The sequence below is a fragment of the Oenanthe melanoleuca genome, chromosome 3, assembly GCF_029582105.1.
Source record: "Oenanthe melanoleuca isolate GR-GAL-2019-014 chromosome 3, OMel1.0, whole genome shotgun sequence".
NCBI classification, from domain to species: domain Eukaryota; kingdom Metazoa; phylum Chordata; class Aves; order Passeriformes; family Muscicapidae; genus Oenanthe; species Oenanthe melanoleuca.
This window is the reverse complement of record NC_079336.1, coordinates 71,440,122-71,466,795: the sequence shown is the minus strand read 5'-3', so window position 1 is coordinate 71,466,795 and position 26,674 is coordinate 71,440,122. Positions and strand designations below refer to the sequence as shown.

The 26,674-nt window shown below is 40.6% G+C and overlaps 1 protein-coding gene across 1 annotated transcript in view; it reads right to left on the bottom strand.

Annotated features, from left to right (window-relative positions):
- Nucleotides 1-3,133: 3,133 nt before the first annotated feature.
- The window catches only part of RPS6KA2 (ribosomal protein S6 kinase A2), a 146,156-nt gene continuing 122,615 nt past the window's right edge, over nt 3,134-26,674 (bottom strand). The window contains exons 15-21 of the mRNA XM_056487929.1: nt 20,730-20,819; nt 19,126-19,284; nt 17,799-17,960; nt 13,802-13,878; nt 11,390-11,507; nt 10,339-10,476; nt 3,134-9,964 (exon numbers count right to left, since the gene is read on the bottom strand). Of these exons, the coding sequence (XP_056343904.1) occupies nt 9,839-9,964; nt 10,339-10,476; nt 11,390-11,507; nt 13,802-13,878; nt 17,799-17,960; nt 19,126-19,284; nt 20,730-20,819 (870 nt within the window). The 3' untranslated portion in view covers nt 3,134-9,838. The remainder of the gene's footprint in view (nt 9,965-10,338; nt 10,477-11,389; nt 11,508-13,801; nt 13,879-17,798; nt 17,961-19,125; nt 19,285-20,729; nt 20,820-26,674) is intronic.

Sequence of the window (26,674 nt, the reverse complement as noted above, 5' to 3'; positions counted from 1 at the left end):
TAATTTATTTGGATTTTAAGGCTTTGAGTTTTTTAGTATGTTTAGGGAACACCATTTGCCTGGTCTTGCTACAGGTTTTAACCATAAACAGGAAACAGGTTGTTCTAAATTAACACTGTAGGTAGTCATAAACACCACAACATTTCAGAGTGATATCCTATATTGTCAAAAGACAGCAAATATTCTCCACGTGTAACACAGTAAAGACACAGATTTTAACAGGGAAAGTTAATCCAGTTATTTGTGGCTTAAAAATCTTTGAATTCATCTGTGGAGTTCATCCATCAACCTCGATCTGCTCATTCAGTGCCAACTGCTTGTGGTAGGGTGATATGAATACATGTCATATTTGAGGCCCAAAGAGACCATCACAAGCATTTGAAATTGATTTCCAGATTACTGCAGGCTATTGAAGTTATCCACTTGCTTCTGCACTAACCTTCTCTCTGCTAAGGGACACTACTAAAAGTGATACAAAGGGAATGACAAACCCCTTTTCTCCTTTTATGTTTTAAGATCAGGGTCTTTAATAATCTCCATGACAGGCATTTTAGTGGTTTTTTTTCCCTGCATCTGAGCTCTGGACTTTAAGTATATTAAAGTTATATTAGTTGATGTAATTTTAAAAAAATGACACTTGAGGTCTGAATGCTAGGGTTTACATGACATTTTCTTACCTTTAACATATACTTCTGAATCTCTTCTGATGGCAGCAGACTGAAGTGAGACCATATGGCAAAAGATAGCACTGCCAAGAGTTTCTTAAAGCTGATGGGTCACACTTGACACTTCTCTAAAGTGAAAGGCAGGTTGTTTCTGTTCTCTGTGTTTAAGTCTTCATTGTAACAGCTGATGTTCCTGAAGGGTAAATTGTTGTAGTACCAACAGGTGAAATAAGTAAATGGATGAGTAAAGCAAATAACTGATTATAATAGAATTTACAACAGAGACAAGAGCCCAGACAACAATGTGACAATTAGAAAGTTTGGATAAATGCACTGGAAATCACTAGTCTTCCTTTGCATGCAAGGAGACTGTGATTAAAAGTGAAGCTGCAAAATTCTACAGTAGGGAAAGAGTTAGGTTTTACTGCTGTAGCTGTTTTTGCCAGTGACCACAGACCCTGAAGGACAGGAAGAATCAATTAGACAAGAGTGTGCCAAGCCAAAACAATGCACAAGCTTACCAAAGATATGAGTCACCAGCCTCTTAATAAAGTAATTTCCTCAACAAAAAACAGAGTTGATCTCAGGCCAGCTTTGGTTGTGTAGAAAAAAACCAAATAGCTCCTGTCCATCTAGATGAATGGACAGATAATACTTTTTTTTTTTTTCATCTTGTCTCCAGACAGCTGGAGTGTGGCACCTTTAACAGATAATGCACTGAAGTTATCTATGAGTAACTTGAAAAGCTGGACACAGCCTAAAATCCTTGTCTTCAGCTCTTCTTCACAGCTTTTAATGCAAAATCTTTGCTTCTTGTGATCTTCAGACACTAGTTGTTATTGTTACTGCCTCTTGTTTGCCCTGCTATATTGCCTGAGGTGCTCAGCCAGCAGTTGTGCTGCCCTTGAAGATCATGCTATTCAGGCATATTGCAGGATTTTCTGAGCCTCAGGACAATTTCCATGGTACATTGTTGTGGGACATAAAAAGGGGGTGAAGTGAACTGGGGATAAAGAAGGGGAAAGATAAAATAAGGAAATGAATGTTGAATAAAGAGCAAAATTACAAGTGGGAGGGGAGTTGTTGGCTGCTGTTTAGGTTTTCTTAAAAATTTTAAACAAGTGTGTAGCTCAGGGGGAAAAAAGCATGGTTACTTTCTCATTAAGTGCAGACCTTTAAGATGGTTGCAAATGCTGTGTCTTGATTAGCTCTACAGTATATTCTGGAAAGCCTTTCTCTCAGATATCTTATTTATTCATTTTCTAGCATTGGAGTGAAAGACTAATATGCCTGCCAAAGGCCTGGCATGACCCATGGCTTCCTAATCAGATCCTCTGAAAAGTTAATGTGTGTCCAAAAATGGATGGACTTGGCTCATTCCTGGTCAAGAGGAATTAGAAGTGGGAATGGAAGAGAAAGCCTGGATTGGTTTTTTGTTTTGTTTTTTTTTTCTCTTCATTTTTCCTATTTGGATGTTCATGTATATGATTGTGGCTCTCCAGAGATGCCTCCTTTTTTAACTGCTGGACCTATAAAGACAGTGTACTGGATTTTTTTGCCTTCCTACTAGAAGAGGCTATAAACCCACAAGATGGACCTGTGGGGCAGAAACATGGTAAGAGAAAGGTGGAATAGCTCATGGTAAATGCTGAGGTGCAAAGGTAGAGGGTGGGAAGGGACATGCATGTCCCAGTGATGAAGGACCATAAGGACTAAAGGAAAAGGAAGTTTATTTTATGAACAAGGAAAATAAAGGAAGGCCAGAAGTGGGAGTAGGACAGGAGCAGCTGGCAGGAAAAAAGAGGCATGAGACTGCCTATGGTTGGAGCAGAAATCCTATGAACAACATTCTTGAAGTCCAAGTTTGCTCAGTTATGCTTGCTTGGTCATAAATCACATGCTGTTTCTCCATCTCTGGTACCACATGCTGTTCCTGCAAGGAACCTGAGCCAGACTCACCACCTTTATGATGCTGGCAGGTCTGATGACAATCCAGATGTGCATACCAGTGTAACTGTGTGCAGGCTCAAATGTAATGGCAGGGAAGCAGAACCAATCCCTCAAAGTAGGAGAGGTTGATTTTGTTTTTGTGGTCACTGGTAAGTCCAGCAAACAGAAAAGGCTATCCAGGCTGCTTGCCAGAGACCAGCAGTTTCCAGAGGAATGGCACCTTGGACGATCTCAAGGGGGCAAGGGAAATTCATGCTGAGACAGGTTGTGTGAAAACACCCATTTGTCTGGCACTGAAACCCTGAATTTGTCTAGTGGGTGAACTGTGTGAATGATGAACATTAAAGGCTTACTTGTTACTTCCCCAAAGAGTATTTGAGTATTCAGGCTGCACAGAAATAACAGTTCCAGGTATAATTTGAACAGGTAATTGTGTGCTTTTACTGTGACCAACACTTGGCATTCAAATCTGGCCAGTGCTTGGGGACTGGAAAGGAATTATGCAAAAACAAGCAAGATCTTTTTTTAAATTTATTTTCTTTTTATTTCTTTATAAAGAAAGGAAAGGATGGGCATGCCAAACCAAAATGGCAAAATACAGACAAAGGTGAGCACTGAGGCTTCTCCTTGGGGGCCATCCACAGTAAACCCTTGCCTTGGTAGGGTACAGCTCCCCATCCCTCCTGCCAGGAGGAACCCAGCATGCAGCCAGCCCTTCAGCACAATCACAGCTCTTTGAAGTTAGTTTGCACAGTTTCACAATACCATCAGCCCACATCATGGTGGGGCAGCAGCAGCTGAGGCCAGCAACATTAGCAGCAGCAACATGGGATACAGTGCACAGAAAAAAGGGAGCAAGGAGCTTGTTTGCAAACAATTGTAGGTAACAATATAGAAAGTCCAAAGATCATCATTCTGCTATAAAAATATTACACTTCATAAAACCATGTACTATAAAAAAAATCTATTCAGAAACGCTGGTAAACATAACAAATATCTGTACACTGGCTGCCCTTTTCATACAGGAAACATAAAAACATGAACCTCAGAAATCATCGTTTTGTAAACATGAATATGGAGCCTGTAAACAAAGTGCTAGATCATGGTTCATATTTTGTCAATTTAATACTACCCAAGTAAATCCCTTGCACAGATCATCACCTAATGGCCAGACTCCACTACTGCAACAGTAAAGAGGACCTGACTGAGCCTCCCACTAGAGTCACTGAAGGTGCTTATGGATTAAGGAATTAACATAGGAGTGAAGGCAGCATGATTTGGCTCCCAGTAGCAAATCAGAAACAATCTTTTAGCAACTGGTTTTCATTTTCTGCACTTCAAATGCATATTTTCCAGCCTCTCCTTTCAAAATTTGCCTTCATCAAAGGAGGCATGCATTTTCCTCATTTTTCTTTCAAGCTAAACAATATGTCCATAACATCAATTTAGGAGACATAATAGAGCACAAGTTGACTCTGTAACTATGTATACCAAAGCAAGAAGTAGTGGATGAATGGTTCAACACTGAATATCATGGTTTACACAATATGGGATGACAAAAAGGGCCAAAATCTTAATTTTAGATTCTAAACTTCAGGCTGCAAAGTATTTTCATGTGCAAGCCTTGTGATGAAATGCATGATCAGATGCTGGCTGATATACATGTGTTGTCACCAATTGCACCTGGAAATGCAAGGTCGAGGTTTACAAAAATCTATGAAGAGAGTCTAGATAAAATTTGGCTGTAAGAATTACTGTAACTTTACTTACTCTGTAACATTTTTGTTCTGCACAGGCTTCAATCCATCCTTCACCTGAATACTAAGAGTTTTAGTCCTCTACACACTGAGAACCTTACTTTTAACTTCATTTTATCTTCTGAGTTTAAATTATCATGTTTTTGCTGATTTTCAGAAAAGGAGAGGGTGTGCAATTGTGTGTGTCTGCTGTGGACAGACAAGGAGAGAGGTGTGTGGGACTGTGTTCAGAGTTCTGGACCTTAGGTACCAGAAGAATCTTAACTTCAGTATTTTGAGGCAACACAACATTTCATGATCAGGGTCAGCTAGAAGGTAAGAATATACACTTCTAAAGGAAAATTATGTATACTTCAAAAGAGGAAAAGAAAAATGGGCTTGCACATTTTACTTTTTTTCTTTTTTAATGTATGACACTAAAGCATCTTATTAACATGATTTTAGACTTTTTTTTTTTTTTTTTTTTTTTTTTTAATATAAGGACTATCTGAAGGATTGTGCTGCTTGCCTGCCTTTCAGAATTCGGATATGTGAATGTGGAGCTCACGTGGCTCTTGCTTAAAGGTATCACCTCTGGATGTTCAACAAGGGAACCTTTTTTCTAAATATTTGCTTTGGCATTTCTGATACACATATCCTAAGAGAGGGCTTCAAAACACCTGCCTGAAAATAATTTTCCAGTGAAAACTACAATATATTTTCTGCTATAGTAATCTGCTGTATCTTCTGTGTTTGACAGCCTTACTCCTAAGGATTGAGAAAGCTATAGCCTGCCCCAAAATCGAGAATTTCCTTTGCAAAAATGGGGATTTAAAAACAAAACCCTGGGGGCTTTCTATCACTTTTATTAAGGTAATGGTGGCAAAAATACATACAGTCGACATTATTTCCCCATGACATGCCATCTGTGGCCCTACACCTTCTGGTTACAGGGAGTTTGTATGAACTTGTGGCAAATTTTCAGAAGCCTGGACTTGTCCTCTCTCTCTGTGCACAGGGCTTGGCACTGGGAACCTGCTGCTGTACAAATATTATTTATAGCCCTGACTCTGAGCCACACCTGGGCTCTGCTCAGCATAACAGAGGGGCAGAGGTAGCCACTCCAGTGTTGACAGCACGGTTGGCTCTGTCCTTGGGCTATTCCCAGCACCCTGTGCTCTCAGAGAGCTGAAGAAGATTTTTTTTCTGAGGAAACAAAGCAGAATCTATTATCAGCTAGAATTCTTTTTCAAATGTAGGGATTTATAACAACGTGTCTGTGAAGGTCACTTGTCATTTGCTGAAACAGGCTTTATAAATGCTATCTGCTGTTGAAACTTGCTTAGAAAAAGTTAAACTGATTTTAAATAAGTGAAAATTCATGAGGGGCTGGGGCAGGGGTGAGTTCTCCCTTTGAGCAGCATCTCCCATACCTCTGCTATATAAACAAGCTGTGGTGCTGTGTAGGAACTGGGATAATGCTTCCCATGATATTCTTCATCAGGGCCATTTGGCTTCTTCAGAATCCTGGAGCTGCAGAGGTGAGGTACAGCTCTGCAAAATGTGGGGATATGCCTTCTCTTTGCTGGGCAGACACTTCTCTCCTGGAGTGAACAACAAAACCTGCATGGATATGGTCCTGGACAACCTGCTCTAAGTGAACCTCTTTTATCAGGGGGGTTGGACTAGATGGGCTCCAGAGGTCCCTCCCAACTCTAACCATTCTGTGACTGATTTTGAAGTGGGCCTCCAGATGTGATGACTATGTGACAGGTACACTTGTAGTATGCCTTGGACAGTCATTGCATTGTGCAGCTTGATGATTAAAAATGTAACTATAATATTTGTAATAGCCTAAGGCACTAGGTCACTTTATGGAATAAAAGCTTGCAAGATGGTATGTTGTAATTCAAAGAGATTATTAGACTTTCAGGAGTTAAACATAACGTTTAGTAAAACTCTCTTAAGGTTATATAAAGAGAGAGAGAGAGAGAGAGAAAGAAAGAGGCTAAGCCTTTTTCAGTTTTCTCCTAGGAAAGAAAAAAAAAGTGCTTATTGCTGAGCTATACCATGGCCAGGAGTCTAGAAAGGAGATGCTGGTACAAAAGCAGCCATAGCAGTATTTAGGCCACAGCCTTGGAGCCTCTCCTGGATCCAGCTGGACCAGGGGGAGCCGTGGGTGCTATCAGTCTGAAATAATGACTGCCAGTGGCATATTCCTCCCTTGCTGCCTCCCTTGGATTTGCTGATGGAGACTCTTGTATTTCAGTCCAAGCAAGCTAGATCAGCAAGACTGACAGTGGAAATAGTTTAATTGGGTTCACCTGACTGGAACAGGACAGAAAAACCTCAGAAGAACACCTCCCATGGCAGGACTACAGAGGGGAGACTGATCTCCCTTGGAAGTGCACATCTGGGACAGAGGGGAGGCTGGATGGGGCAGTTTCTTCCATGGCTGGGCACAGCCTTTTTTTCTACACCCAGAATAATCATTACCATTATCAATGAGAGATTTCAAAGAACACTGCAGACAAAACTCTGAGTATCACCACCTCAACCTCTGACTACACTTCTACCCTTATTTGGACAAGCTGGGACAGCAACTTTTTTATGCATGTGTTTACACACAGACACATATGTGCACACATCTGGATGCAATGGCAACAAAACCTCAATAAACAAAGCCCACTATATGTATGAGCTTATGTATGAGCTTATACTTATTACTAGGCTTATAAAGCAATTAGTGAGAATTAAGATGTATGAGTCTTTATGTGTCTCTATGTTAATTGTTGGTGGGTTAGAAAGAGGTAAGTAAGGAAAAAATTAAAACCTTTGAACTTTGGGAAGAGCAACATCCTGTAAGCTTGGCCTACAATAATATTCAGTTGAAAAAAATGCTCAAAGAATTAAGACTGAGTATATCTAGAGGGAATTAGACTTTTTCCAATGGTTGTGAGAGAAAGCAAATTAAAGCAATGCAAGATGACCAGGAAATCTCAGAGAGAGACAAAAACTGTGCATAGCATTTTCAATAGTCTTTCTGCCCATATACAATACAATGCAATGCCTCTGACCATTAAAAATACATTTTGTTAAACAGCACATATCAGCTGGGACCCCAGAAAATCCAGCCCTCCCTCCAGGTTGCCCTTTGCATCCTTATGCCCACTTTGCCTTCTTCCAGGACAGAAGTAATTTCAAGGGAAACAAGACCTGGCCAGAGCTGTCCTGCACCAGCCAGGATATTCCTGCCAGTGGAATCCTCACAGTGTGCTGTTAGCAGAAACATGTGAGACTTAACTTCTTACAAGCAGAAAATTCTAAAGGCAGCAAAAAGCTGACACTGAGCACAGCTTAGCCAGAGGAGAGAATGTGGGCTGCTGTGCACAAGCACAGACACCCACCTTTGCATTTGCACTCATCAGTCCCAGCCAGTTCAGCCTCTGTGTGAATTTTCACAGCATTGTTTATTTTAGAAAAGAGAAGGGCTTCAAGGAGAGCTGCTTTGCAGTGATCCTCTGTGCACAGCACATAAACTTGAACATTAAATATCAGTTTAAATTATTAAGAATAAATTTAAATTTAAAAATAGACTAAGGCAAACAAACTTCATTCAACATTGAAGGAGAGATAGTTTTAGGAAGAATATTACTATAGCAAACGAACCCCCTTGGACACTCTGAGGCAGTGATCTGGTAATTCCAGTTCAGCACCAAGATGCACAAGCAAAAATTACCATGTCTAGCATATGAAGCTCCATGTTCACATTTTTCTTTTTTTTTTTCCTCCCCTGTCACAACAGAAAAAAGCTAACATAGCACAGTAGCTTTTCCCACGAAGCATCTGAGGTGACAAAATCCACTCAGAAAATAAAAATTAACAAAAGCAGTACAAAGAAGAATCCCGGTCAGCTTGTGACCACCAATAAGCCAAGATGGGTAAGAAAAATAATAAAAAAATAGTTCACATCTGGCACCACAAACCTTGCTTGCTTTCTATGAAACCAGGAAATGAGAAAAAAAAGTCCATTTTGCAGAGACCATTTCAACAAAAGTTTTCTTTCCCTGGACCTGGAAAATCCAGGTATTAGGGCACAGAATTTTTGTTTTATATGTATATAAATACACATGTACATATTCATATAAATATAAAAGCAGAGCATCCTCCCATTTCTCCTCATAATTTATTATTATTAAAGCTTGTAACAGAGTTGGCTGAACTCTTCAGAAGTGGGTACTCGCTGCACACATGTGGCATGGGGAGTTTAGCTCTGCTAGAGCAGAACACCCAGGCAGGGATGAAAGGCTGGGTGATGGAGGCAGGTTTGTGTGACCAGCCAGGGGAGGGCAGGGAGTGATGAGTGGACATGGCCTCTCTTGCTCCAGCCTGGCACTCTTGGCTGCCAGAACAGCTCCTGGTGAGCAGGCTGGGTGATGTGTGGGAGGATGGCTGCCTCCACCCACCTGGCCCCTGGGCAGCCCAGCCACCCTCTGTCTTCTGCACCAGCCACTGCAAGGGGGACTGTCCCTTCTTTGACAGGGAGCCACAGTCTGCCCCAGCCACTTGTACTCTAGCTGCCTTCACATTATTTTGCCTACTGTCCTCAAAACCACTCGCACCCTCCCTGCCTTTGTTCTTTTCCCCAGCCCCCTTACCTCATCCTCCCAGACCTGCTTGCTGGCCAAGACCAGACCTTTATCTTGCCTGATCCACAGGCTCCTACTCACACTGCTTTACACAAATGCCTTCCCACAGTCTCACAAGACCAATCCATTCTTTTCCTCAGAAGATGGAGTTTCTCAGAGGTTTTTTGCTCTCTGAGACTTTTGAGCAAGTCAGAACTGGTGGCACACTCTCCTTGAGAGGTGCTAGCTTCATTCCAGAGAAGGCAGGGGCAAAGTGCAAAAGATTCCTCAGAAACAGAAGGTATTTCCACCACCACCAGCTCTCTCTACCTCATGTTGTATAGCACTTGTTCTGAGAAAGGTGTTACTCATGTGTCTCTGCAGCCTTCACTCTTCCTGGGGTGAGTGGAGATCAGTAGATGTCTACTGGTGATCAGCCAAGTCACTTCATCATGACACCTGCTGGGACAGCATTCTAACCCGACTCGTTCTTCATAGCAAAAAGTGCTTTTCTTGAGAAACAAAATAAAAACTGTTCCCATGGAACATCTTACGGACTCAAAAATAGCTTTCCTAGGGTGGAAAGGATGGAGCTAGCCTATTTCATTTGGCTTTATCTCAGTAAAGAAAGAGAGCTACTGGCAAAACTGGCACATCTTTGTGAAGTTGTTAAACTCAAGGACCCTGGCTGGAATGTAAAAGAAAAGATGTAGCAAATGAGAACTTTGCCTTATGTGGGCTTCTGCTAGTTCTGGCAATTTCGTGTGCAGGCTGTCCAAAAAAGTTCAGCTAGCCAAGAAAAGATTAATTTCTCAAATAATAAACAGTGGGTTTTCAAGGAGGCCTTTTGGGGGTACTGCTACAATCTGGTAGAGGTAAGTCTTTTCATGCCTCGCCGCTGAGCCAGATTGGAGGACAATACAGGCTCCAGCCTTGGTGCCTGAGGTGCTCTGTTTAAAGCAAAATAAGTGGCTGCCATTGCACCCTGTAAAACAGAGAAAGAAAAAACTTTGAGCTGAAATTCAGTCCTTTGATGCTTTTCCCTTCCCCTACTGAGTATCCCAAAAAATTGTCACACATGCTGAGTTTCCATGAAATGATACCATTTAGGCTGGCAGACAGCTAGAATGTCTCAGATTCAAAATGGTGAAGAGTGGTATGTGCCACCAGGTTATTACAATGCAGCCTAAAGTTAAAAATACTGAGCAGATGACAGTCAAAAATACAGTTAATGCAGTGCCATATGAAATTTAGCCTCTGTGGCAAATAATCTTCCCAACTCCTCTATCACTTTTCAGACTATTTACACAATGACAGCTCATTCTGCAAGCAAGGATGAGGGAAGGGTGTAGGAGGTACCTTAACCAGGTGAACATCCTGTCTGCTGAGTTGGTTTTGAGACAGGTACTCCCTGTTCACTATCCATGGATGTCTCAGGACCTGGACTGCTGTGAGACGCTGATGAGGGTCTACATGAAGCATCTTAGACACAATGTCCTGGGTTGAAAAGGGAGAAAATAGTACAAGGCAGAAAGTAATTAATAGCAGTGCAGGTTTTACTACTATCTTCCTGTCATTATCATGTCCAACAGAGAGAGTGATACATTTTAGACAGGCCTTATGTTCCTTAAGTACCTGGTCTTATCCTCACAATTTTCAAGTGTAATGTTCAACTCTCAGCTAATAATCCAGTAAAAACATAATGTGGAGAGTATTCATCTTATTGAATGGCTGTTAATTACTGGTGGCCTTGTAGAAGTGATAAGCACCCAGGGAGAGGATGCTATCTGGAGGCATCTCCCCACTGACCTCAAGGCATGCTTAAAAGAGAAACTTAGAAACTCAACACTCAGGAAACTAAAGTTCATCTAAACATTTTAATTTCAAAACTGGGCAGCTGATAAAAAAACCCACTGTGAGGCTCATAGTCTTGCTGGTAGCAAGACTAATGTGTTACTGAGATTGCTAGCAGTTTTGGGGTGGAAAGTATCAAATGTTCTTCCACTGGATACTCACAGTTGCCAAAATTGAAATCTCTTGCAAGAATCTTTAAAGCCTGCCAAAGCTTCTGATTAGTGCTGCACAACTGGAAGCTAGCAACTTTCCTGCCCATTTACTTGTCTCACAGACTAGTGCACAGCTTCATGCCTAAAGATCTCAGCACCAGATGAATTTTTTCTCCCAGGATTTGCCTTGCTTTCTGATAGATAGGAAGCCTAAACTGTGAACTGTACAGGAATTAAAACTGCCTGCTCCTGGTTAACTGAGAAACAAAAAGGTGATTCATGCATAGATGATACATCTGTGGCATTGACAAACCTACACTTCTTTTAGAAGTGCAGTTGCACCTAAAAAGAGAGTTCTGTCAGATTTAAATCTTGAGAGAGAATCTGAGAAAGGATTCACTGACCTTTGCAGTATCAGATACTGAATCCCAGTTTCCTCCTGTGAGAGCATATTTGCCACTGCCAATCCTGGCCAGAATCTCCTCTGGGGTGTCATCTGGTCCATTTGCAAAAGGAGTGAATCTATTAAAAAAAAAAAAAAGAGAGAAAACAAGAGAAAACAATGTAATTTGCAAGTACATGATTTCTAGGTTCTAGTATTAACTGCCACTGATTACAACAGGAATTTGGTTCCAGAATGTACCGCAGCTGCTTCATTTTTACTCAAACTATACAGGCTGGTGATTCCTCATATTGATCAGAAGAGGAAAAGACAGATTCCTTATCTGCTTTTAAAATTTTAAAATTTTTATTTTCTTTTAATTTTTAGGAAAGAAATATTCTTTGTGAAAATAGTCAGGTTTTTACCTCTTATTTTAACTCTGTTTATTGCCAACACCTTTATTGCCAGTACCAGTACCTTGGTAATGGCAAGAAAGGACAAAAATTATAAAGGAGAAGAAATACAATCTGAAACAGAAAAAAAAGGAAAAGTAAAAAGAACCCTTTGTAATCTATTTTACAATGCTTTGTTAATCATAATGTGCAAGTCAGTTGGGCAATAAAAATTACCTGCAATAAGTTACTTCCTTGTCCAGGCAGTCAGAAATTATTTTTAACATGCACCCAGCTTGTGACAAAATCAGTGTCACATGCAGAGAGTACACTTTTTGTCTTCAGAAAGTGACAAGAGATATTCAAGTTTTTTGCAGATCAATACCATCTACCAGGCCTGTTTTTAATCTGCAGTCGTGAACAGCTGTGTAGGTTTAGAAGTAAGTATTTTTGATTTTAATATTTTTCCTTCAATCTGTCTTCTCTTCAAACTTGCCAGGGTGGTTTTTAGATTGTTAAACAGTTGGTTTGGCCACAGCTTCCTATCCCAGCTGGTTTCTCATAGCAAATTGAATTCCTCATGCTGTATTTTCTCATTTTCCAAAACACTTCAGACTTCATAGCAGTTCAGCCCAAAGAGATAGGTAATGTTATTCCAATCTACAGCTATCAGGAGGGATGCAGTAAGAGTTGAGGACTGGCAAACACCCTGAGGTCTATCACTAGCTCCATTAGCATGATCCCTGGCCTGTGCTCTATTATTACTACTATTTCTCTGGGAAGGGCAGAAAAAGTGATACAAGTTACTGGCACCTGCCAGCAATAGTAAATTGAATATCCACTAAGTTGTGCTATTTGTATTTTTGATTCAATTATATTTGGATTTTTTTCTCATATTCAATAAAGAAGCATTCTGAATGTCATAAACTGAACAAATGTAACTGTGGGTAATGTGTTAATTTTATTTTACTGATTCCAGCTGTGTAGCAGTCTAGGGCATCAGCCAAATAGAAACAGGCTCCTGGAGATCCAGCAGACTGGGAAACTTCCCCAGAAAGTTTTGATATATTTCAGCTGCCCTTGAACACATCTGTGGTCAAGAATAAAATAGATGAGATAGAGACCCTTGCCACCTTTTCTAAATCCACAAGGCAAGAGATGCAAATAACAGAAAGTCAGAGTCCAAGTCTTTGTTTTCTGTATAAAACATAGGAATGAATCCAGGCTTCTTGTCAGGGCTGAATTATCAGCTTAAACAGTTTAGAGAGGTCACTGAAAAGCTGCAAGCTGTGCTTAGGTGTGACAAATGTGCACATTCCATAGTCTGAGAAATGAAATGCAGGGGCCTGATGACTCTAGATTGGGTTTGCACACTTTGTTTCCCAATCATCCCAGCACATCTTATTCCTATCCTTCACTGCTTGTTTCAATCTGTGTCTTTCTCTAGATTTCTTGTTTTAATATTTCACTTTAGCCTACACTGGTAGGAAAAGTTTCTGCTGTCTGTTGCTATTCTAGCTGATCTCTTAGTTTACTTCCTGGATCATATTTTTCAAATAGGATCTGAAAACTATGTTTAGATGGGGTTTTTATTTAGCTTTTAGAGGTTCTCAGACACTTTAACAATATAGCAAATGAAGAATAATGAAGCTGAAGGAAATACATGTATCAATACAATGAATTAATATTCTTTCACGGATAAGGTGAACATGATGAAGCTCTTTATACTCTTATGTACCTCTCCTAATGGAAAACTTTCCCACTGCTTAAGTGGTGAGTGAACACTTTAGGAGTCTAGATCTCAGTGCATACAGGCACTTTCTGTTAAAAACCTAAACAGTTTGTCAAGTGTCAAAGATATTTATGCATTCTAGAAAAAACTTACTCTAATTCTAAGTCTTGACATCTATTTTCTTGCTTTATACAACTAAACACACTTCTCAAGGAGACCAGAATCCCTATCTGTGACTTCTTTGAGGCTTAGTTAGTTCTGCAGCACTGAGCCCACTGGAGACTGATTCTAGGAGAACCTCATCACTCACCCTGCCAACATGGTGTACAGCAGGATCCCCAAGCTCCAAATGTCACAGGCTGCATCATAACCCTGGCGTTTGAGGACCTGTGGGAAGGAGAGATGAAAATTGTTAATCTGCATTCCTGAATTTTTAGCTTCCAATATATGAAAAGCACTAATTAGTGATTGTGTCTGCTGACATTCCCAGGGCTTAGCTGCATATCTGCCTTGAACAGGTGGCTGCCTTGGGATCAAAATGTCCAGTAGTGCTCTGGAGCAAGGCAAATCCCAGGCTGAAATGACCTGGTTAAACTCAGCACACCTTTCCCCTTCACAGTGAGAGAGATAAGTGCAGTTTGTTGGAGCTGGGGAGTTGGGAGCTCCTCTGACCATCCAACATGCAGCAAAGCAGAACAATATTTCATTGGTTGTAAATGTTTAATTAGAAAAAGGCTCATTAATGCTTTGAAACATAGCCTCCTAACAAAAAAGTTACCAAGAATACTGTGGATGCATCATAGGGCTAAATGACAGTGGTAAGTATTCCAACTGAGATTGGTTTGGATTTGATGCAATGGATGAAGCATATCTAATGTCAGACTAATGAAGAGGTGTGACAACTGCAAAGAAAACTAAAAGGCTTCTCTTGCTTCTAAGAAAAGTGGGCACATTTAGACTGGAGTCAACAGCAGGCTAGAAGCTGACACCCTTTTCCCATGGGCAAACAAGACACATGGTAGTCAGCAGAGATCTGACCAGTAGGGTCAGCACTGATACAGGATGGTAAGCTGTAGCAGTAAGAATAAAGTCCAGATTTTATTTGTGCTAGTGCACACTGAAAGAAATGCCTATTGAGTCAGTGCAGGTCCAAGTGAAAAGTGAAGCCACCAACTAAGCTCAGGGACCACTTCCATATCTTCCCATAAAAGCAAACTACCCTCTGTTTATTCAGTTCTGACACACAAGGAGTTTTGTCCTCTTTAGATGGACCAGTAGATAGATCTTTTTGCAAAGCACATGAAAAAAGAATGTACAAATTCAGCAAGTCTTTCTCTGACCTGCAGCCTTATTACCCAGGAGTGATTTAAGTACCTGATGTCTATCACAGAAAAGACCAAATTCTGCTAAGGAAAAAAAGTTTGAGAAAATGTTGCCTCGACACATTTTATAAATGATGAGTGGCAAAGCAACCATCTGTCAGGTATGCTGCTGAGCAAACATTTGCTACCTGGAAAAAAACCAACAAGCCAAAAAAGCTCCCACGGCAACAAAAACAGAGAAAAAGCTGCAGTTCCTTCTGTTGACAAACCTGGTAAAATCATGCCTCTGTCTTCTGCACATAAGATCTAGGCTTTCTGGCTGATTTATTTCTTTCTATTTCTTTAGTTCCTGCATTCATTTCCCCTCTTTAATGTAAGTTTTTATGGGAAAAACTTCTATTTGACAAACTCAGTTGCTTCTTCCTTCACCTGTGGGACTAAATACCCAACATTTATCTTTTGTTGTGGTTGTTCTCATGTTTTGAACAATAATAGTTTTATTCCATCTCAGTTTTCCTCCAATAACCAAGGACAATCAAGCCCAAGGTAAGTGACAGAAGAATGGGGCAGTGATGATACTTAGTGGAGTGGGTTAATAAGCAAGTGGTTACACAACCGTAAAATGATTAGTCACTTCCAGAACTTAGTGGGATCTGAAACAGAGGCAGAAATTCATTCTTAGAGCCACACCATAGCAGGACATTGTGGGGATAATGGATGTCCTGGAGATAATGATACCTTGGGTTCATCCAGTTCTGAGAATGGCTCAGATGTTTGTCTAACCCACTTTTATTTCTGAAGGCTTTGACTTACTGAGTTAACAGTGTTACAAAGAGAGGTTTTTCTCAGTTATAACAAGCAGGGATGTGAATAGGTACAAAAGCAAATAAAAAACCCCTCATAATTTCTAAACCAAAAAGCAGTAGTTGTTCACGAATTCTGTAGGAAAACTGCAGAATAAAATATTTTTGCTTTATCCAGAAGCACCCGACTGCATGAGTAGCACAACAGCCTGGCTCTCCTCCTGGCATGCAGCACTAGGTGGCAGCGTGCCTCTTTCAGATAGCCTTCATCTTTGCTCTTGCTATCTCCTAAACCCCAAATTGACTGTTTCCAAAATAAAGGGAGATCCAAGTGGGCAAACATGTCCTCCTTCTTTGGTCACCGCCCTCTTTTTCACCAGCTCAGCTGACTTTCTGCCTTCTTAATTAGTTTCATGAGCATGTGGAAGACATTGCAGTTGGACTCAGGGAATGTGAGAGTCAAACCTAGGCTGGGGGAAGCATTATATCACAGGTAAAACATAAAAGCACTTAAGGCTTTATGCAAGCTCTCTGCCAGTTCTGGAAATGCTTCAATTAATCTCCAATGTCTGCTGCATTAGCAGGACCTGTCTTACTCATCATTAATGCCTGGGAGTGTGATTTCTGCTTTCAGTTCAAATCAGAAAAGCCTGATCTGAAACTGGCTGAAATGTTTGTGATTACAGACCCTATATAAATTAGCCCATTGTGAAAAATAGCTACACCTATTTTAACCATCTTGTACCTTGGAGGAAATCTGGGTGCTGCAAACCTTGCAAACATGATTATTTTTATGGTTTAGAAATTGAATGGCTGTGGTGCCACACAACTTTTTCAATCTACTTTGATGAATTTTAAACAGCTCGTTCCCATTTCTAAAATGGAAGCCTAACCAAACTGCAATAAATACCCCAAACCAATCTATCTTGGCAATGGAAGGGCTTTTTTGCTGAAGAGAAATCTGTTTTGAATTTATACTGCCCCAGCAATGGTTTCTGTATAACAAATTCTCCTTCTGATGCTGGAAGGCTGTGATTCCTGCAATTTTTGGTATCATGAAAGGATCTCATACAGAAAGATCATCCTATTTTTCTCTTCCCAGTCACAGATGAACATTACATGGGAGAAAGAGAAGATCTAGGGAGAAAAAAAGATTGCTAGATGATAACAATTGAGAGACACTGATATTTGATAGTAGAGAAGAGATGAAGTACTGAAACACAGTGGTTTTTTGTTTTTCATATAAGGACCAAAACAAGCAAAGGAAGACACACATTGGAAGTAGTGTATTGCAAGTACCAAAGTTTTTGATTTTCATCACTCCAATCAATGAGTAATTAGCCAAGAAATTAACTTCTTGCTCCTTCATTGTGAGGAAGCAGATATGAACATCTCATGGGTCAAATACAGCAAAGAGCTCAAGCCATGAAACTGCTATATGACCCAAGCCCAGGAGGAGCACCTGCCAGCGATGCAGAGCCGCCTCTCCCTGTGCTTGGGACAAGCTGTTTGGTCTTCCCCCACTTTCCTGTCTGTAAAAAGGAGAAAGCATTTCCTACTTCCCCCATGATATGGGGGATTGGTACTAGGAGAGCCCAAGAGGAGAGAAGTTTCTTTAGCACAGTGAAGTCAACAATAAAGCTCTCACTGATTTCAGCATAGTAAGGATTTCATGCAAAGATTTTTTTGTTTTCAGTTTTATCACAGAATCATGGAATGGTTAAGGATGGAAGGGTAATGTAGTTCAACCTCCTTGCCCAAGCAGGGTCCCCTAAAACACTCAGGATTGTGTCCAGATGGATTTTGGATATCTCCAGAGAAGGAGACTCCTCAATGTCTCTGGGCAATCTGACATCAAGATTTCCCTCTTAAGTCTTAGTCCTGTTCTGATGCAGTACACTAGAGGGAAAGCAGTCTGATCAGAAGCAGCTAGAGAAAAAAGCATATTTATCCCAGTAATGAGCCAAAACATTGTGTGCCCCAGTCCAAGACAGACACCAGCTTCTGTCAGGAGAAAAACAACTGCCGTGACAGGACCAGGAATAGGAAAATTATGGTAATAGAGGCTGTGCAAGTGCCAGTAGCCTGGTTTCTGCCTTGCTCCTCTTGTAAAGGCAGCAAGGGAGGAAGGACTGCTTCCTAGGACGCACTTACTACTGCAGGCTCTGAAATGTGATCCTACCTCAGGAGCGACAAAGTTGGCTGTGTAGCAGGGAGTCATGAGCAGCCCGTTCTCCGCTCTGAGTTGCTTGGCAAACCCAAAGTCACAGATCCTGATAGAGTCTGGGTTTCCTGACTCATCCATGTAGAGGATATTACTTGGCTTGAGATCTCGGTGCACCACCTTAAGAAAGAACAGTGAGAAACAAGTGAGAAGAGGAGGTCAGGGAGCACTTGGGCTTGGCTGCCATTTCTGGTCTGCTGGTTGAGGTCGGTCAACAGCTCATGACGAAAATATTTAAGTTTTGGAAAAAAAGTTACCTAAAAGCCTTGGACAAATGAAGGGGAAAAAACTTGAAGTCTGTTAAAATAAGAAACAAAATGTTTGACAGCCTCTGAGGGTGTATTAAGATGGAAGCTGCTGCTCTGAGACAACTTCCTGAGGGTGGTCAAAGTGGGCTGTTGTATAAACATCTTGGTGGTACAGTCTCCTGGAGCTTGATGGCCCTGAATACTCAGCTGAAAGGTGAAGAATAAATTACATCATGGGAGGAAAGTGTGTAAGGGTCTTCTTGTGACTGTCCATATGATTGGCTCACACCTGAAAGGAAGGATTAATTTCTTTCCTAATTTCAAAATGTATTCACACAATTTCATGTGACTGTGTGTTTTACCAGACATGCAGAATTTCAGTGGCAGGAAAACATCCTTTGTTTGTTACAGCAAGACTGAAAAATTACCATGAAAGCATAGAAGCCAAGGCACAAAATGCACTTTGTTTTAACCATGAAGCAGGAGAAGCAGTAAATATTTGACTAGCTATTACAATTGCTTGTCCCTGAAATGGAGAAAAGGAGAGGTTTTCAGACTGTTGCATATAAAGAGCTTAGACTTTAAAAGTCAGATTTTAACAGCATGTCAGAAGTCTTTCCCATCAGCTGCTTAAACTGCCACTTCATTTGGAGAGCTGAGCTTTTGATTTTCTACCTCTCGGCTGACTCAGCTACCCTACCAGTGTTGCTAAAAGTTCAGGTCCTGCAATAAATAATGAGTGTGATAAAAAGTAAACAACTAATATCTCAAGAAGGTACATGAACTTGAAAATCACTATAGTGTGGGAAAGAAAACACTAGTTTGACATGCTTCAGTTCAGTGAAAAATGGATGAAAAGCCAATGACCCTATTTCACAAACCAAATGTAATTATTAATATAGAGGTATGGTTTTTTTGGTGGGGGGAGGGAAGAAACATATTTACATTTCAGAGAAGCAAAATCACAGCTATTTGCTATTTCAAGCAGTTGAATTTTAAGAAGGCTGGTGCAGCCAAGGCACAAAAGCAGCGCTTACGCCCTGAGAGTGTAGGTAGTCCACAGTCCTGGTGATGGTGCAGAGCACGGCGCTGGCCTCCCGCTCCGAGAAACACTTGTGGCGCAGGATGCGGTCCAGCAGCTCGCCTCCCCGCATCAGCTCCATCACCAGGTACACGAATTTCCCATCGTCGTACACCTGGAACAGCAGCACAAGAATTACACCTCTTGGTAAAGGCTGGGCCTTTAGTCACAGAGCTGCCTTGCTTGTGTGTGAAGCTGCAAGAGGAACACGTCAGCAAATGTGAGGGAAATGTTTGGTTTTTGCTCAACAACTAAAAAGAAAACTTTATAAAATGATTTAAATCTTCATTGAAATCAGCTTGCTGATTTGTCCACACAGAAATGTAGCTTTCCTGGTTTTCTATCATGCCAACAGAGCAGGCTCAGCTGTTAAAAACAGCACCACTCCACACAGCTTCAAATGTCTGCTGGCTGTCACCCAAGCATTCTTCTCAGTAGTGTTCTCTCTTTCCACTTCCACAGGGTAACATTTGCCATTTCAAATATCAATATTTCCCTTTGACTCACGATCAGCTAAAGAGCTGTTGGCCAACACTTGCATCTAATGATGTTATGTAGTTTACATTTGCAATTCTGGTGAATATATTGTTGATATCAACTGCAAGACATATTTACATTCAATGTCAATGGCAGTTGGTAAAAGACATTTTATCATTTAAATTGGAGGACAACCATTTTCATGTCATCATCCTTTATCTGGACTGCAATAATAGGCAGTGTTATAGTCATCAATGTTATGTTTTTGGAAAGGAATATAAAAACTTGTTTTTGAGAAACAGATTTTGAGATACTTTTTAACGCAGGAATTAGGTGAGACCGTCCTGAGGGCATGTCATTAGGAGATTCTTGTATACTTCTCTAAGGTCTAAACCATAATATACTGGCCACTGATACAAGCAGGATTTTGTTCTGTTAAACTCTGAATCTGACATGGTGTGGACAAACTTAGGTCAGACATCAGGCAGCTAAAGTAAAACACCTCTGACTAAAGGCCATTACCTCATTTAAGCATAGTGATTATTTTTCATATGAAATGCTGAAGAAAAATACCTTAATGACTTCTCAGGCTGCTGGAGTAGAAGGGAAATAGTCCCTGGCATTAAAACACTATCAGGGGGAAATCCTGGTGAGTCTGTGAGCTCTCCTCTTCCCAGCAAAGCCAATACCCCAGGCTGACAGGAATGGCTGCTGCTCAAGAAAGATCATCCCCCTGTTCAGCAGCACCACTGTGTGTGTTCAGCAGCGCCCCAAAGCAACCAGCTAGGGAGATCTTCTTTTAAATAGTACTGCAAACCCAATCCCATTTTTTCATTCTCCAGCACTGTGCCCCTTTGGTTTTATTTAGTTTGTTAGATAGTAACTGGAGAATGCATGACCTGACCAGTCTTTCCAAATGCTATCTAGTAATTTGTTAAGTCATGATTTTCTCATTGAAAATGGGAAAATGGGTCTGGTTTTAGCTCAGACCTTCAGCTGAAGAATTTTCCAGACATGGATTAAAAGTAAGCCTGATTATAGTGTGAAAATTGTTTAATGCTGAAATGCTCAAAGACTACTCACATCTTTAAGAGTAATGATGTTTGGATGCTGTCCATATCGCAAGAGTATCTCAATTTCTTCAGAGGGGTCTCTCTTGCTCTTATCAATTATCTGGAATAAATGAAGGACAGCGTAGTCAAATACCAGCCAGCAGCACTCAGCACAAACCAACAAATTCCTACAGTTTAAACAAATTACTATTCAAAATTCTTCTATTAATCATTATTCTAGGAGAGGACAGCTCAAACCATGTGCAATGAGAGCCATGCTGACTGTCTGCCAAAGCCAGATGGAGCAATAATTAGTTTAGATTCTGAAGGCCTAGGCCCTCTTTTTGATGCCTACAGTTCTGTTTACCCATAAATAATGCCATTTACAAGAAGTGTCATTTAGAAATCTAACAACATTGAGAGTTTTAAAATAAGCATAGTTTTAAAATGACCTTTTTGATATAAAAATTGATAGAATCATAATACTTGCATATGCTTGTATATATGCTGATGAATCAACAGAAATTAATTCTCATATGTATTTGTCAGAAATGAAAATGTATGGACATTTACTGTCAGGGGAGATTTGAACTGAAACTATTGGTAATCACTTGGCTCTTTGGGCCAAGCTGTTGCAGTGAACAGCAGAGTGACCAGACACTGTATTTGGCCATGTAACCAAACTCTCTACCCATTCCTAAGCTGGAAATAAATCTGCTTCATAGATCACTTTTATGTGGTCAGCCTCTTTTGCCTTATTAGAAAATATAGTAAGACATGCAAACTTTTTAGTCTTGTAGCAGCAGGTCTTAGAAAAACATGACACCTGCTGCTTAGAGAGCATCACTGCATGGAAGTCCAGCTATCAGAAAAGCACTGACTTCTCCTTAGTGATTCTGGTACTTATATTTGCCATGTCAGGCAAAGAGCTTTAGTCATTTGTTTAGTCATTGTTAATCAGAGCTGAGAGCACTGATTAATGATTCTCACTTTGCAGATAAACGATAAATATGGAATAAAAAATTATCTTAAGGGAAATCTCTGCACTTTGGAATCTCAAAAGTAACTGCACAGGAAATAGTGAAAGACTCATTCTACAAGAAACTCACTAGGAGTACACTATTTCAGCTCTATGTCTTATTGCTAGAAAACAACAGCAGTATTTTTGAATAACAGGTTTACCAAAGTGGAATAGGTGGCGTTTTCAGAAAATCATTTCCATTATTGCCTTGGATTTCAAGGCTTCCAAAATTAAATGTGGTTAGTTTCTCCAAGAACTAGGCACAGAACACAGATTTTAAATGATGGTATAAGCAGGGAAAAAATAGCTTTTAAAACCCTTTTTGCTAATGAGGATAAATGCCTGCCTGCTTTTTTATAAAATGCATGCATTTTTCACAGTTTAAATATAATGATACAAATTCAAGCAAATGAGTAGAATCTTATGCATTAGCCATAGTAATGCATAACTGGATATAAATCAGAGTTTCATAGTCATCATGACAGGCATGTATGTGCAGTGATAATGATGGTCAGTGGTTGTCTGTGGCTCAGGTGTGCCTCTGAAGCCATATCAGTGACTTGATTCTGAATTGACAGAAGTGTGACAAATAAAAGTGCAACAGGCAGCTGATGCAGGTAAATTGTTGTGCACATTTGAATAAATAAAGGAAGACCTCAAGAATAGGTGAATGAAATAAAAATTTCTGCTCTTGTTCTCCCAGTTTAGTTGAGACATTCTCAAGAAGCCAACAAAGCCTTAATCAACTGACTCCATGTGAGTAAAACCACAGTGACTGAATGTGTCCCACTCAAGCAGTAAGTCCCATTCAAAAAGGTCCTGAGGGCCACTTCCTTGGCTACACTGATAAATCTCTTGCCAAGTTACTGGAGTAACTCACATGTGCCCCTGTTAGCATCTGCCTGCCTTGTACAAACCAGGCAGGTATTACCACCAGTGTGAAGTACCACTCTCACTATGCTGCTGTAGCAAGTTATACACTATATTGCAGATTCCTGTTCAGTTGCACTTGCCTGTGAAAGGAAATATCCAGAGCTGTGGAAAATTTTAAGTGCCTATTAATAATGCAGGACTATAAATGCATATATATGGCCTAAAAAAATCCAAACCGAAAATAGTCTCAGCTATTGACAAAACAAAAACCAACATGACCTGAAGCACCCTGCTACTGATGTAGTAGTAACAGCAGCAGATGACATTTAATGCTTCTAATTCACAAAATGGTATTTAAATTTACAAGGCAGTCCCACTAAATATCCATGCTTTTTATTTTAATGTGTGCACGACTGTGATACACTGATTACATGGACAAGCTGCCCCAACCTGCACCACAAATCACTGTCAGAGCTGGGAAGAGACCTGCAAAATTCCTCTCAGTCCCTGGGCAGTCTGATTGGGCAGACCAGAACCATCTTTCTCCTGCACAGCAAGAGACTGTCACCCTGACAGTGCCTCTCTTCAGTGTGCCTGTGACTTACACTTGGCCCATGGCTGCTAAAGCAGCAGAGGAGGTGCCTCTGCAACTTCAGCAGAAATCTGTCTGCAGTATGCACAGTTCTTTTCACAAAGTCATAGAATCATTCAGGTTGGAAAAGGTCTCTTGAGATCATCAAGTCCAACAATTAACCCAGCATTGCCACAAAACCAAAGTGCCTTATCTACATGTCTCTTAAATGCCTCCAGGGATGGTGACTTCACCACTTCCCTGGGCAGTCTGTGCAGTGATTAACATTTTCAGAGAGTTTTTTGGTGTGTTGTTAAATCCACACAGAATTTCCTGTGGTAAAAAAGAGCATTTGCCACCCTGGTCCCTGTTTCCTCTGAGACACTGTATTTTGCATGAGTACAGACTCTGTTCCTCTCTGGGAGAGCCCATGAACCTCCTGCAGCTCTTCCTGTGCAAGCAATGATGTCTCCTTTTTTAGGACACTCATTCTGATTTTAATTCAACCAAAATGTACATATAGACACTCTCAATTACAGGAATAAGGGAAGATTTCAGCTACTAGTCCTGTGAATTTGAGTAATATATAATGATGCTACTTTTCTATTTCTCTCTTTAGATGTATGGTGAAGAAGACCAGCTCAAAAAGCCACCATAGCAATGGTAATTTAACTGAAAATGTAACATGAGCTCTACTGTACCTTGGCCCAGAAGAGCAATGACACCATTGCCCTTCAGAAGAGGAAGAAACTGAGCCATAAAGCAAATAGAATTTTTTCTGTGCATTGGACACTCAGGGATTGTTCAGAAACTCATCTGTGTCACAGTGTATGAAAGAATTTCAGAGTAAAATAGACTCAGTGTGATCAATAGTGTCCTTTGTTCTTATAGGGGATATGTTTTTCCTTTAACTACCACATCCTTTATGACTAACTAAGAGAAAGGAAAAGGTGCACTTTCTTTCCTCAGTGGGATTTAGGATAATAACCTCATGATGTTTTAAAACGAGTCAAGCTCCTTTAAAGGACAATACTGAACACTTTCTCTATTAAAGAAGAAAGGAGACAGACAGAATATTTTCAAAATCCCAATTAATGCATCTGTCCAGTTTTTACAAGTCCTTTTACAAGTCTTCTGCATGGAAAAAGTCATCTAATTCTCCTTTACTAATGGGTTTTCAGTGCATTTAGCCTTGCCAGAGCAGACTGATGAGTATAAAAGAGATTATCAGTAAAATTCAGTGTGGGTAAAGCCTTGCTGAAATTGGCACAGAAACTAAAGAGACAGTATATATATTTGCTTGTTGCCTTATTTTGAAGGTATTTGCATGCTTCCAACTGTGTGGATAAATCTCTTCTTCTGGACCTAGTTATGCCATTAGCAGATGTTGGAGGCTTCAGCAGTTTGATACCACCCACCAGCTGGGACCTACAGCCTTTACAGCCCTGCCAAAGAAACACTATGTGTAAGCACTGCCTAATCCACTTTCAGAGAACCAGCCCTGCTAATACAAATTGCCTTTTCCAGCACTGGAATTAACCTGAATGACTGTGCACGAGAAGAATGGAGAATGGCTGTGTTTCTCACATGGAGTTCTCCATCACTACAGTTGTGAGACTGGAAAAAGGCAAGAGGTGGGAAGGGACAGTTTGACTGCCTTTTCTGTCTGGAAAATGAACTGCCTAAAAGAAAAGGTGAGAGAGAAGCAAGAGAGTGAGAAAAAGAACAGAAAAGAAACATGGGATGCAGTGATGGGAAGAGCCTGAGGATAAAGGATGTGGCTCTGGCCAGGCTATGCTTGAGCTAGCAGCAAGGAAACTGCTCTGTTGGGTCTTTCTGTGCTGGGGAGAAAGGTCCTTGTGCATCTTTAATGACCAAAAAGGACTGCATTAAAACATTTGCTTGGCTCTGACTTGATTTTTCTCTTTAAGTGGAATGGGGCTCAGAAGCTGTCTGGTGATGTCAAGTGAAATGGGTGATAGTAGCCACCTCCCTTCCTGGGGAAGCTGAATGCACCCAACACTGTCACAGAGGTTTAACCCCTAACACCATATGGTGTATGCCATGACCATGGACTGCAGCAAAACTTCTCCATTTTATTATACAGATTCATTCCACAACAAAACCCACAAACGTGGGGAAGCATTGAAGGTACACCCTGCAGCTGAGGAACAGATAAAAAGTTGGTTGTGGAGCTTTGAGTTAGGAGTTTTGGTGGGTCATACTGCAGAGCATAAGGCATAGCTCTTTTTGCCACCAGGACCAAATGGGATCAGCCTCTGCCTTGTCTTCAACTGCCCCAAGTGACCTTTCCTGGCAGCTGGAACTGAGATGCCAGAGTGTGAACTGGGGCAGCTGAGCTACTGGTACAGTCCCAATCTGCTGCTCCATCTGCAGCAACTCAAAGTCCAGCAGAAGGCAGGGCAGACCCCTGGGCATTGCCATACCTTGAACAGCCACACCTGAGGCTGCCAGCGTGTTTAACAGTAGGATGATATAAAACTCATTTTGACCAGCATTAGGGAACTCTGAATGGCTTTGTGAAAAAAGCATGCAGGAGGAAGAGAGTTTTACATGCTTTTTAAAGCAGCTCTATTTTCTGCTATATACAGTGTTTTCTATAGTCTGTTTGGAGAGTAAGTATGGGTTCATCTCCTTTAAGAACAAATTCATTACATAGAGTGATGTGATAGTCTCTGTAAAAATCCTTTCCTTCTCTGGGAAGGGAGGGATGAGCAAAATAAGAATTAATTTTGTGTCCCTTTGCACATTATATCTACCTTGTGATGTATTTGAAAATTCAGGGCACCCCTAGTGGAACTAACTATAAGGTAGGATTTGCTTCTCTTCTGAAAAAAGGATGTGTGACAGCACACAGAGACTTTAACCTGATAGTTTCATCTACAACATTAATTCCAGTGAAAGTGTCACAGAGGGTTCTGCAGTTCTGTGCTGCTGGAAAATGTACAGGTTTCCATTTCAGTAATATTTCCTTCTAAAAATAAGCTCCATTCATGCCAAGCATCTGTTTTAATTTGGTTCCTTTTTTGATGTCAAATAACTCAAGCTGGACGAAAATCACTGCAGAAAGGCTAATATTATTTAAACGAACATGGTATAATTTTACATTTAAGAGGTCTCCAAGGAGAACTTTTCCAAGCCTAATAGTTTCTGGGGGACTATTTGCTGTTCTGTTAGTTTTGATTAGCTTCAGAAATTCATTCCCTCCATCCACGCTTAAACCTTTCAGGAAAATCATGAAAAATGACTATTAGAAGAAACAGGCCTAATTAGCAATACTTTTCTGAAATAAGGACTGCCCATCTGATCAAGCTGTGCAGGTGAGACAGAAAACATTTCTGCATGCAGAGCATGCCCACTTGCTGACACTGTTTGCTGACTTAGCACTCCTAAGCTGTCAGCTGGAACTGCTAATTAACTGCTCTTGTTAATTAGCACTTATATGGTTGCACACATTTTCTAAGCAGAGCAGAAACATTAACAAATTTAT